Genomic DNA, 12,449 nt, shown 5'->3' with positions numbered 1-12,449 from the left:
CAATCAGCTGTCTTCTATCATCCAAAATAAAACATAGTTCGCATATTCCGAAGAGAGCACAAGAAAATTGTAGTGGCGCTGTGAAACATTAATTAAGATAGTTGTAGGTACTTTACTGGCACATATAACAGTTTATCTTTTGCATTATTGTTTGGAGAACACGGCGCTCGGCACTGAGAATGAGGTAAGAGGTCATCAACACTCGTGTAAATAATGCGCCTTTGTGCAAATAACAATACACAACACATCTAATCAATAAATATCGAGCTAAACAATCGTGTCATCCCAATTGTCTCTTGGAGGGCGTTCTTTTTTTATATGAACGAATACATTGACCTTCGCACTTGCCATAGAAATAAAATTTCTCATGAGTGACTCTCAACAGACCCTTTCCCATCATCACATCACATATGTGCTAGACGGAATTATTTTTAATTAAATAACCGCATCTTTCTGTCTGTGGGATAATCTTCCTATAAGTTGTTGGGAAACGTAGCTACACATTGTCAGTATTTCCGCGCATCACGTAGTGGAATCACCTCAATACGCCACAAGTACCTTCGAACGTCTCGTGAGTGTTCAAATTGACCCATCTCTCCCAGCATACCCTCTCTTCACGGTACCTACAGCATCCAATCTAATTATAGCGGCTTTCGAGCTTGATACCGCTCTTAGGCGGATCCCTCCTCCCCACATTGGTATGGTAATGACGATGGGAGTCATTTATCTCGCACGATGCTGCCGCCGCCGCCACTTGTACCTCTAACTCGATCGCTTATAGGAAAAAAACAACTTTGACGTCGCTGTTTACATTCCTGGCTAAGCGAGACACGACGCGCGACCATCGCGAAAGGAATTTTTATTTTTGCATCTCATTCGGGTAATCTTTCGCTCATCTGTCCATTTCAGTGCTTCCGCGCGCCTCGAGTAGTCAACATGCTGTCGCTGTCGTAGGGTGGCTGCCGTCCACTGCCTCCCGCAGGACACACATCACCCTTCCAGCTGTGTTGAATCGACCGAATCGCCGCTCCGGTAGGTGGAAGTGCTTAGTTTAGTTTTTTTTTTATCTCGAGCCAACGAAAACAAACCAAATCTCTGCATCGGGCCGATAGACAATCAGTCCTGTTGATAAGATAAATAGTACCCAAAGGTGTGCGCGTGTCTGTGAGTGCCGTCGTAGATAGACCCGGTCCAGAGTAGTACAACACAGACCAGACCAGACCAGCAAGCCTTAGAAGAGATACAACGCACTACGCGATGCACTCGTCGGACAAGTGGGCAAATAGTGTATTCAGGACGTTGTACGATGGAGGAGCATCGTACGGGGAACGGTACGGGCCACAGCTTGTCAGCACCAGCAAAGGTGAGTGTGGGGTGGATGTTAGGTGGTTAGGTGGAATCGTGCTTCAATGATTCGCGCCTGCTTACGCCAGGTGCGATACAGATCTGTTAACTCGTTTTTTCGTGCGCAACTATGAGGATGATGCGCGCATTAATTTGTTTTCAGTTTCATTCTACGTTAACCGTGCATTAACAGAGAAAACGCTGAGGAAAAGATAGGATTACTAGATAGCATAATGCTGTCATCAAACTGTTTCTATATTTATTCAGCACGGTTACAGTTTGAAATCAAGGTGAATATCGTATCCATTGCTTTAAAAGATAACGCGGTGAGTCACTTACGAAAGTTGTACAAAAGTTTTGGGCTCGGTTAATTTATCCAAAAATTGTTATTTTAGTGTTTTGTCTGGCCAATAACGCCAAAAGGCTCCTGCATGAAGATACAAAGAGTAATTCTGTGTAATGATAAAATATCGAAGAAACGCTCTTTGTGTCGCAATCACTGATCGATTGTTTCCGAGAAAAATGTGTGGATAATGTGCGATTCACATAGAACGTTACGGAAAAGAACGTCCACGTTCCGTCAATGTCTCGATTCACACATGCAGTCTATGCTTGCAGCAGCACCGTCACGTCAAGTAACGAATGATGTTATTCATGGTGTCGCCACCTACAACAGTTTTAAATTGCAATGCCCTCTTTCGAATCAACATACCTAGAACCAGTACTAAATTTATAAAACTTCAATGAAAATCATTGAATTCTATTATTTAAATGGTTCAACCCCGTAGTCCCGAGCCTTATTCAACAATAATAATATATAGGCTATTTTTCTCAGCTAGTCGCGAATGATTTTGACTCCGAAATTTGGAACTAAGGGATATGTTGGCATAAAGAATACAACCAAAATCAAAACAAAAGCCGAGACACAAAGCCCAGACAAAACCCCAACGAACCGTCCGTCTCCGTCAAATATTGTTTTCTGCAAATCCTGCCGGTCGTATTCGATGAACGGTCGCTGAAGGGTTGTTATGCCGCCAGTGTATGTGAATGGTTTCATGAGAATTTTTTTTTTTTTTTTATCTTCGCTTATTTTTCGTCGGCCTATTTCCGCCACTTTAGTGCCAATCACCGACATCAGGGAGGCGACTCCACCTGTTCCTACCTATCAGACTCAACAACTCATGAGCCGGGCCAACTTCTTTTACTTCCGCTCCGAAGGAAGACGTAACCAGAGATTTTTCGCCTCAGAAAATCCCAACGACGCCAGCTGGGATTGAACCCAGGCCGATCGGATTGTGAGGCTGTTACGCTAACCATACAACCACTGGCGCCGTCTTCATGAGAATTGCATGGTGGAATAACTTTACGTAACGTGACGTGACGGGACGGGAACGTGACGTGGATGTTGTGTGTAAATCGCACTTAATGAAGCTTATGCCGGCGCTATACGATGCTACAAACAACTAGTGATCCCCGATAATCGTTCGATTAATCGATTAATCGAATACTTCCTACAGAAATTGATTATTAATCGAACGAATACTGCACAACCAATTATCGAAGCGAACGAATAATTTATGTCGATTAATCGATCCAAACCCAGAGCAAAAAACCGTACGGCCACTGAAGTTTTATCCAGAAAATTAATCATTATCTTTGACGCTCTCGTAAACTCCTGAAAGAAGCTCATTGCCGTCGATTCGAAATGACCCAGCAAACATTAAGTCATTTGAATATCTATAATTGGAGGCGATATACATACAACCAAGACACATTTGTATGATATATGATGCAGATAACTAGCATATACACACAAAAGTGGAGGCGATATACGTATATGTCATATTTTGTACGCATATAAAGCCGTATATAACGATATGCGATGCTTTTTGGACTGATATGCGATTTGATACGACAACGTTACCACTCAATCCATCGATGACATGGAAAATCGTGTTTTCGCATTTTATGCGATTTTAGATATATATGATCGATATTTTGATTGATATTTTATGCGATTGTGATTCGATACGAAATTATATGTGACTTATCATGTGCAAAGTTATACGATTTAATGTTTGCTGGGTCGTTTACAAGTTTAGGGGAGCGTAAAAGATAATAATTTATTTTCAGGCGGAATGAACACTTTTTTGATTCCAGATGGCTTTCTAACAAATGAGAAATAATAGTCTAACTAATTATTTCTCTCAGTGTAACGATTAATCGATTGATCGATTATTTGGAGCGATTAATCGTATCGAATAGCAAACTATTGATTTTGATTTTGGGTAGTCTATATTCAATTGATGTCTAACCCCTGGATTCGTCACTTGATGGCATTCGATACACCGCTACACAATTCGTCCGAATCTATTATAGCGAATTCGTTTTTGTTCAGTTTCAACCCCAGTGCCGCACTAACTGCTGTCAAAACGTTTTTTTATTCACTCAGTTTCGCACTAACTGCTGTCAAAACGTTTTTTTATTCACTCAGTTTCGCACTCAGTGTCGCACTAGTTTGCCCCGAAAGCTGTTAGTTTCGCACTGAGATGTTTCACGGGTTGGCACTCGGGTTCACCAATACAACTATACTGAACTGTCAAGTTCCGAGTATTGTTTTGGAAAATCTAAAAGTAAAGACTATGAAAATGGAAAACCTGCTGCTCTTGCTTTTGTATTATTGGAATCGTAATCCAATTCGAATTCTGATTTTGAAGAGTATATTTGTGTAGACGGCATTAAGCTTCGTGTGCTTTCATTGGGAGGCGAAAATTATTATGGATATTCAGGAGGAATAAACATGCTCTCAAAATCAAAATTATGAATGAAAATTTACTTTAACGTATCGAATATTTATTTTATATGATGAAATAAGAGGATTTTTTTTCCGATATCGCAGAAACATTGAACGAAAACTGTGTCTAACGATGATTTTATATTATAATAGTAATTATTTGTGGAACAAACAGGAAATGCATCGACAAGTGGTTAAGTGAGTGTCAGGACTACATGTGTTAGGTAATCAAACAATATGAAGTAGAAAATTTTCATTCAAACTTTTATATCTTTACACTGCACTTGGCCCTTCTGATCTGATAGAGAATATTTTACCTCCCAAGCACTAATATGGCCACCAGACGTCGACACCATATCCGTCAAGAGGTTAGAGACGCGTAGTGCGCGGAGTCGTAAGTGGTGAAGAAATGTTTGTTTAAGTTCATCTATCGAAACGGCTGTTGTCGTTTCCGAAGTTCGATGTCTCTAACTACGATAAATTGCGCGCCTTTGGCCAGCAGATTTTGCTTCTGCGTCTTTGTTTGGTTGCATGCAGGAACAGAACTTACGATAACCTTCTCGCATACGGATTATCCGGATGGTACTTTGGTTAGTGTTGTGTTTTTTGGCAAGAGTTCGAGAGTCCCGGGTTTGTCTCAATTGTTTTCAATAACTTCAAGCACAGCTTTCGATCGTTAGTCCCACTTCAACGCGTCCTCTGATCCACCCGTTGTACGCTCACGGAAACGTTTCACCACATCATACTCGTTCGATTTAACCAGCGATTTCGCGATTTCAATACCATGTGGGTGGGCTAAATCAAATTTCTTTTCTTGGAAGCCGAAGCCTGCACATCTTTCTCAAAATAAAACTGATCAGCGTGAATTTGTCAAAAGATTTCAGATACGCCTACTATGACTGATGCTGAAAAATGAACATTGATCTAACGGATCTAACTGAAACAAACCTTAGAATGCCTATAACAATTATCCATATAATATTTGTCAAATGTAGTAGGGAGAATCATGCAAGCGCCTTTCACATATTCTGATCGATAATTTTCAACTTTATTAGGCAGTTGTTACCAACGTTCGACATTTTGCTCCACTCCACAGACAGTCTCAATTTCATCCAGCGGTTGGATCTTTGGAAGCAGCTCAAAGTGCACCGAGGTTGTGTGAACACAGTTTTTTGGAGTGACGACGGACAGCTGCTGCTGTCCGGTTCGGACGACCAACATATCGTCATCAGCAGTCCGTTCACCGGCCGGGTTCTGTTCCAGCACAAAACAACCCATCGGGCTAACATTTTCAGTGCTCGATTTTTACCACACAGTGGTAATCGGGAGATCGTCTCCTGCTCCGGCGATGGCATCGTGCTGTACACTGAACTGAAGGATGTTGCTCAGCAACCGGCGGAGGCACACGAACGTAACCTGAATTACTTCAACTGTCACAGCAATGGGACCACGTACGAGGTGCTGACGGTTCCAACCGAACCGAGAACCTTCATGAGCTGCGGCGAGGATGGCACGGTGCGACTGTTCGATCTGAGGAAGATGACTCGCTGCCTCAAGACTTGCTGCAAAGATAACATCCTCATTCTGAGCCCGTCTGCCGTCACGTCGATGGCGTTGTCTCCGATTTCGATGAACTACATGGCCATCGGAAGCTCGGATAGTCACGTGCGAATTTATGACCGTAGGTTCCTCAAGCTGGTGGACTGTGATTCCCCGGGATCGCCGAATGACCGGCACACGGTGCCGGTGAAAGTATTCACCAACCCATCGGGCGAGAAACGATCGTTTCGGGTGACCTCGCTCGCATACAGCCATGATGAGAGTGAACTGTTGGTGAGTGTTTTTCACAATATTTCCACCGTCCAATTTCGTACAATATAACTACACACAGGTGAACTACTCATCCGACCATTTGTACCTGTTCGACGTCACGAAGGAGGGCATCGAGGTGGACGCGGCCCAAGCGTCCGGCAGTACGGACAAGGGCAAACGTTGCTCCAAAACTCAGCACAGTATTGACAGTCCGCCTCCGGTGCGACGGTTACGTTTGCGTGGGGATTGGTCCGATACCGGACCGGATGCACGACCGGCCCGTGAGATGGCCTCGCGGGTAATCGGGGCCGGCCAGGCTCGTCCACAACTGCAGGCTACGATTATGCACCGTATGACTGAGGTTTTGTCGCGAATGTTGGCCGACCCCCGGACGCGCATTGGATTGACCCACACAAACGAACTGACGAACGATAGCGACCTGGCAAACGTGGTTGATGATTTCCGTAACTTTGCCAGCAGCAGTGGAACTGCTGCTGCTGCTGCTGAGGAGCAACCGCCAGCAGGTCAGAGTGCAGAGCCTCAACCGTCGACGAGCAGGGGCCAAACGGCCAGAGGAGCATCCGCTAGTACAAATCGCAAAACGACAGCCCCTCTCAGCGATGACGACGATGATGACGATGACGATGACGAAGATGAGGGGGGGAAACGACGAGAAAACGAAGACGACAACAGCGAAAAACCAAACCAAAGAAACAAGCCTGAGAGCAGGGAGGATGATGCTGCGTATGAAGAGGAATTGAATAAACTGAAGGATCTCGAAGCGAATGCCATCAATTATAATTATGTTGTGCGGAAGTTCCTCGGTCACAGGAACGCTCGGTAAGTCGCGTTACCTTTTTTGCCTAACCGTAACAAATTTTCACACACTTTATCGCGCGCAGCACAATGATTAAGGAAGCCACCTTTTGGGGCAACGATTATATCATGTCCGGGTCAGACTGTGGCCATGTGTTCACATGGGAACGCGCGACCGGGCGGTTGGTAATGCTGATGGAAGCTGATCAGCACGTGGTTAACTGTGTCCAGCCGCATCCGTCGCTGCCCATTCTCGCCACTTCAGGTATCGATTACGACGTGAAAGTGTGGGCTCCAATGGACGAGGAGAAAATTCGCTTCGACCAGGAGGCGGCAAATGATGTGAGTAATTCTGGGAGCCTAATTTTCAAAGCAGAGAATTCTAATTGTTCCCATCCCAAACCGATCCCACAGCTCATCGAACGCAATGCAGTCATGCTGGAGGAAACCAAAGATACTATAACGGTGCCGGCCTCATTTATGATCCGTATGCTTGCCTGCATACACTCGCTTCGGCATCGGCGGGGAACAAACGGTGGCCCATCGGCATCCGCCAATGGTGGTGGTTCGACTAACGGTGGGGGCAGCGATAATGGGGGTACCAGCAATGGAGATAATGGTAACAGTGGAGACGGAGATGGTAATGGTGGTGGGTCCAATGGACCCGCAGAAGGAAGCGGAGGAGGCGATAGTGGGAATGCGGAACATTTCCTTTGAGCGATGGTGTATTCCAAGAAATAATCTAAATTCGCAGCATTAGCAGCATCGAAGAGATTTCCCAGAGTATATGAGAGATGTGATTTCTGTTGTAGAATGAATAATGGGTAGGAACACTAGCTATCTAATGAATTGTTTCCTGCATAATATCGATATGAGTTTTAGTAATTCATTTGTTAACGTGTACCATTTAGATGCACTGTTTTGTTACAATAAATTGACTTCCCGATGGTTCCAACCAAAAATGTTGTTTAGTTATAAACCGTGATGTACCCATCTATCGCTCATCTGAGGCAATTTATATCGTGTGAATACTCTAAAAATGACTATTTGCGCGTATATGATGTTCCTAAACGTGCTTCTTGCTTGGAATCTGTGCCATTACTGATAAACATACCGATGAGAGCGCTTTCTGTTCCTAATTCAAATCGGCAAGAACATGATTATTCCTAATTTCGTTATCCCGCGTTGACGACATTGAGCTTCGTTTACCAGTTTAGGGGAGCGTCAAAGAATAATTGATTTTCAGGCGGAATGAAAACGTTTTTAAAATCAAAATGATGGATGAAAATTAACTTTTCCGTATCAAATTAGTATTCTATTTAAATGAAAAACATCTTTTCTGTAGATGGCGAAAAAATCTCATACGAAAATTGTTTCTTAAGACAATTTTATATTATAATGAAAAGTTTCAGTGACAATGTTGGAAATGTGTGGACGAATGGTTAAATAAAAGTCGGAAATGTTATTCAATTACTTGAAACACGTATTTCTGAGGAGGCGATCTGGCGTAGTGGTAACATCCATACCTCTCACGCAGAGATCACGAGTTCAATTCTCACTCCCGACATTCTTCCAAAAATGGAAGTAAAAGTGACGAACCAGCCAAAATGTGTTGAAAGCAGCCTGAGGGCATCCGTATACTAGCACATAGGATTTGACAGCGTCAAACATGTCCGGGTCGCAAATGCAATTTGCGACCACTGTCACTCGCGAGAACTGCCAAACTCTCAAGCTGGTGTAAAACAAGGCACTTAACATACTACCAGGTGGGTCAAAACGTGAAGTGGTTTTCTGCAGCCATTTAAAAAATACACAAAAGTAAATTAAGACGATTGAGCACAATTTGTGGAATATACTGATACTTTATGAAATACTCATTGCTATATTCATTATATTCATTACGTTTTTACGTTCAAACCCTTTTATTTCACTTAAATTCTTTCAATTTCTTAAGTTGGTTTACATTATAATATAATACTACATTTCAAGTGATCAACTTAGGGTTCTACGTTTTATATTATCATTCAGACCCTTGTGATCATCATGATCATTACATTTCACATAAATTTTTTTTTCAAAAAACAATTCTTTTTTTAGTTAGCGAATGGGCGCACCTTGTTCCATAGATTTGCCTTGAGTTCGCCGAGTAATTTGATAGGTTTGGCAATGACAGCTAAATTTGTAGCACATCTTGACTCGCGGATCATATCCCCTTGCCCGGGGCTTGGTTGAAAGTCACTATAATAAAGAAAAAAAAACGTATTTCTGACTTTCATTCAACCATATGGCTATACAATTCCAACATTGTTACTGAAACTTTTCATTATAATATAAAGTTGTCTTCATAAACAATATTTGTATGAGACTTTTTACCACCTGCAAACAAAAATTTTTTTAGTTTAAATAAAATACTAATTTGATATGGAAAAGCTAATTTTCATCCATAATTTTAATTTTGAAAACGTTCCCTAGTAAACCAAGCTCAATGCCGTCAACGCGTGTCGCTGTTTTGAAGAAAACAAATACTTTTGTCGTTCGAGAAGTTGGCACCAAAAACATGGCGGGTGCCGTACAGCTGAGTTTGGGACCAGCCGTACGGCACCCGCCATGTTTTTGATGTCAACATCTCAAGCGTCAAAAGTATTTGTTGCCTCCAAAGGAGCGATCCGCGTTGACGACATTAGGCCGTATGAATAAAAACAAAATTCACCTTTACTTCATTCGAGCAGTTAAGCAGTGAGATTAAGTTTTTACTACGTTTGGTATGAATAAAAGAAACAACAAAGTATTTACTTTTCGAAAATGGATGTTTAGCTGATTTCGTATGAATAAAACAGCATTCACCAAGTATTTACTTCGTTATTAGGTCGTATGAATAAAAAAAAGTATTTACTTATTCTGCCCGTTTCCAAGTAAAGTAAACTTTCCTAGTATTTACTTGAATCCGTATGAATTTTGATTTTGAAATTTATTCCACCTGAATATCCATCATTATTTTCACCTCCCATTGAAAGCACACGTAGCTTAATGCCGTCTACTCTACTCTTCAAAATCAGAATCCGAATTGGATTACGATTCCAATAATACAAAAGCAAAAGCAGCAGGTTTTCCATTTTCATAGTCTTTATTTTTAGATTTTCCAAAACAATATTCGGAACTTGACAGTTCAGTATAGTTGTATTGGTGAACCCGAGTGCCAACCCGTGAAACATCCAGGGGTACGACTAAAACGTCAAATCCCTCATATTGCCAGTGTACCCAATATTGCTGCGGTTTACTGACATTTTGGTTCAATCAATTACTGTTGTGTACAACTCGGTGCGGTTATATAGTCGAATAGTGGCTAACTTTAAACTTCATGTTAAATGTGAACACCTCCATGTGAAACCGAAATATGAATATCGCTCATGCAGTTAGAATAAAGCAGCGCATTTTTCGATTTCAATCCTCGTAAATGATATGTTGATAAACAAATGACGCCATATTGATTTTGATTTTGGGTAGCCTATATTCAATTGATGTCTAACCCCTGGAAACATCTCAGTGCGAAACTAACAGCTTTCGGGGCGAACTAGTGCGACACTGAGTGCGAAACTGAGTGAATAAAAAAACGTTTTGACAGCAGTTAGTGCGGCACTGGGGTTGAAACTGAACAAAAACGAATTCGCTATTAGGGACCATAGTTTGGGTCCCTATCTCGTTAGTGTAATACCTATCATATTAGAAGACACGAAGCCAGTTTTCAAATGTTAAAATTTGAATGAAAATGTTCACATCATGTTATTTAATCACTTAAAACACTTTTTTCCGACTTTTATTTAACCCTTTTTCTATACATTTCCAACATCATTACTGAAACTTTTCATTATAATATAAAGTTGTCTTCAAAAACAATATCGTACAAGATTTTTTCACCACCTGCATGATGTGGGAAATGTATAGACAAAGGGTTAAATAAAAGTCGGAAAAAAGTGTTTTAAGTGATTAAATAACATGATGTGAACATTTTCATCCAAATTTGAAAACTGGCTACATGTCTTCTAATATGATAGGTATTACACTGACGAGATAGGGACCCAAACTATGGTACCTAATTGAAAGTCGCCACCAGACATCGACACTATTCCTTTTTCATCGCGAATTCACGCTTTGTCCAAAATAAACGTTTTGAAACGAAACCTAAACAATCAGTTGATAGATGTTTGACAAAGGGCCTGATTCTCGAATACACTTCACGGTGGAAACGGTATGAAACGCATTCGCGATGACAACGGTACGGTGTCGACATCTGGATGCGAGATTAGTTTCCCACTAAATTTATCATTATAATATCAAATTATCTTCAGATGAAATTTTTGTATGGGATTATTAAACCACATGAAGAAAACAAAGTTTTCCACTCACATTGAATACCAGTTTGATACGAAGAAGATAATTTTCATTAATGATTTTTTATTTGAAAAGTGCTCATTCTGCCTGAAAACTTATCATTATCTTCGACACTTCACTAACTCGTAAAACGTAGTTCAATAGCGTGCCGTTATTGTCGTTTCCACCGTGAAGTGTATTCGAGAATCAGGGCCAAAGTAAAAACTATGTTCGAATTCGAAAATCAAATTAGTAAAGTAAACTTTTATTCATACGGATTCAAGTAAATACTAGGAAAGTTTACTTTACTTTGAAACGGGCAGAATTAGTAAATACTTTTTTTTTATTCATACGACCTATTGAGCTTCGTTTACTAGTTTAGGGGAGCGTCAAAGAACAGCTGATTTTCAGTAGGAATGAACGTTTTCAAAATTAAAATTATGAATGAAAATTAGCTTTTTCAGATCAAATTAGTATTCTAAGTAAATTAAAAACATTTTTTTTTGCAGGTGGTGAAAAAGTCTCATACGAAAATTGTTTATGAAGACAATTTTATATTATAATGAAAAAATTCAGCAACAATGTTGGAATTTTATAGCCATATGGTTGAATAATTTTAAAATTTAAAAACCGGTTTCGTGTTTTCTATCTGATAGAGATTACACTATCCCAAATAATGGCCCTAATTTGAAGTCGCCACCAGACGTCGACACCATCGCGAATTACCAATTTACCACCATCTGACATATCGTGATGTCGATGATGGACTTTTTCAGCAGAGGGATAGTGAGATATGCGGTGACGGTAGGTAGAGTGAGATTGCGATAATCGTGCCATACACCTTGTAGCGTGTACCACATATTTCATTTGTGAGCCCCTCGTACAATTAATTTCTTTATAAGCTCAGAGCTTTTCACTCCTCTGTGATAGTGTATGAGATGCCCGGCAGAGCGAGTGCCGGTTTCTCCTTTTTTTTTTTCATTTTTCAAATTCAACTGAGTGCCGCGGGCTCCGATAGCTGGTGCTAGCTGTCGGCTGCTGCAAAGCTCTCGTGACTGGACTTTCCGCTGACGAGATTTCTCCCAGCGACGGAGAGACAACCTTAAGCGTTTTCTTTTTACTTAAAATCGAATCCCCGGCGCGAGATTCGGCTTGACCGGGACTCGGAGGGTGATAGGTTAATGCCATAGGGGATTCGGGAAACAATTCCGAAAGCGGGTGAAGAATGACTTCGGTACGACTTTTTCTAAAAAAGAGTCTGATACAAAAAAAGAATAGTCCGCTGATCTGAGGATTCTAGCTTTTGCGGAACCAT

General features: G+C 41.2%; 1 protein-coding gene across 3 annotated transcripts; it reads left to right on the top strand.

Moving 5' to 3' along the window:
• On the top strand, positions 1 to 7,728 carry LOC129762278 (DDB1- and CUL4-associated factor 6-like). Of its 3 annotated transcripts, none has more exons than XM_055760391.1 (6): positions 1 to 184; positions 910 to 1,363; positions 5,235 to 5,971; positions 6,030 to 6,790; positions 6,853 to 7,108; positions 7,181 to 7,728. In XM_055760391.1, exons 2-6 carry the CDS (start codon positions 1,258 to 1,260, stop codon positions 7,481 to 7,483), a joined length of 2,163 nt encoding a protein of 720 aa, XP_055616366.1. In that variant the 5' UTR covers positions 1 to 184; positions 910 to 1,257; the 3' UTR covers positions 7,484 to 7,728. The 3 variants fall into 3 exon arrangements, with proteins under 3 accessions (XP_055616366.1, XP_055616367.1, XP_055616368.1); XM_055760392.1 differs by lacking the exon at positions 1 to 184 and adding an exon at positions 371 to 571 and having other exon boundaries at positions 648 to 1,363; XM_055760393.1 differs by lacking the exons at positions 1 to 184; positions 910 to 1,363 and adding an exon at positions 4,703 to 4,728 and having other exon boundaries at positions 5,194 to 5,971.
• The last annotated feature ends 4,721 nt before the right edge of the window (positions 7,729 to 12,449 follow it).

The sequence above is a fragment of the Toxorhynchites rutilus genome, chromosome 1 (assembly GCF_029784135.1).
Source record: "Toxorhynchites rutilus septentrionalis strain SRP chromosome 1, ASM2978413v1, whole genome shotgun sequence".
Classification (NCBI taxonomy): Eukaryota; Metazoa; Arthropoda; class Insecta; order Diptera; family Culicidae; genus Toxorhynchites; species Toxorhynchites rutilus.
This window is presented reverse-complemented; position numbering and strand designations above follow the sequence as displayed.

Excerpts from the sequence above, each read along its gene's own strand:
- LOC129762278 (XM_055760391.1), top strand. The coding sequence starts at position 1,258 with ATGCACTCGTCGGACAAGTGGGCAAATAGTGTATTCAGGACGTTGTAC. Across the intron at positions 6,791-6,852 it reads CTCGGTCACAGGAACGCTCG|CACAATGATTAAGGAAGCCA; the intron begins GTAAGTCGCGTT and ends TATCGCGCGCAG. Across the intron at positions 7,109-7,180 it reads ACCAGGAGGCGGCAAATGAT|CTCATCGAACGCAATGCAGT; the intron begins GTGAGTAATTCT and ends CCGATCCCACAG.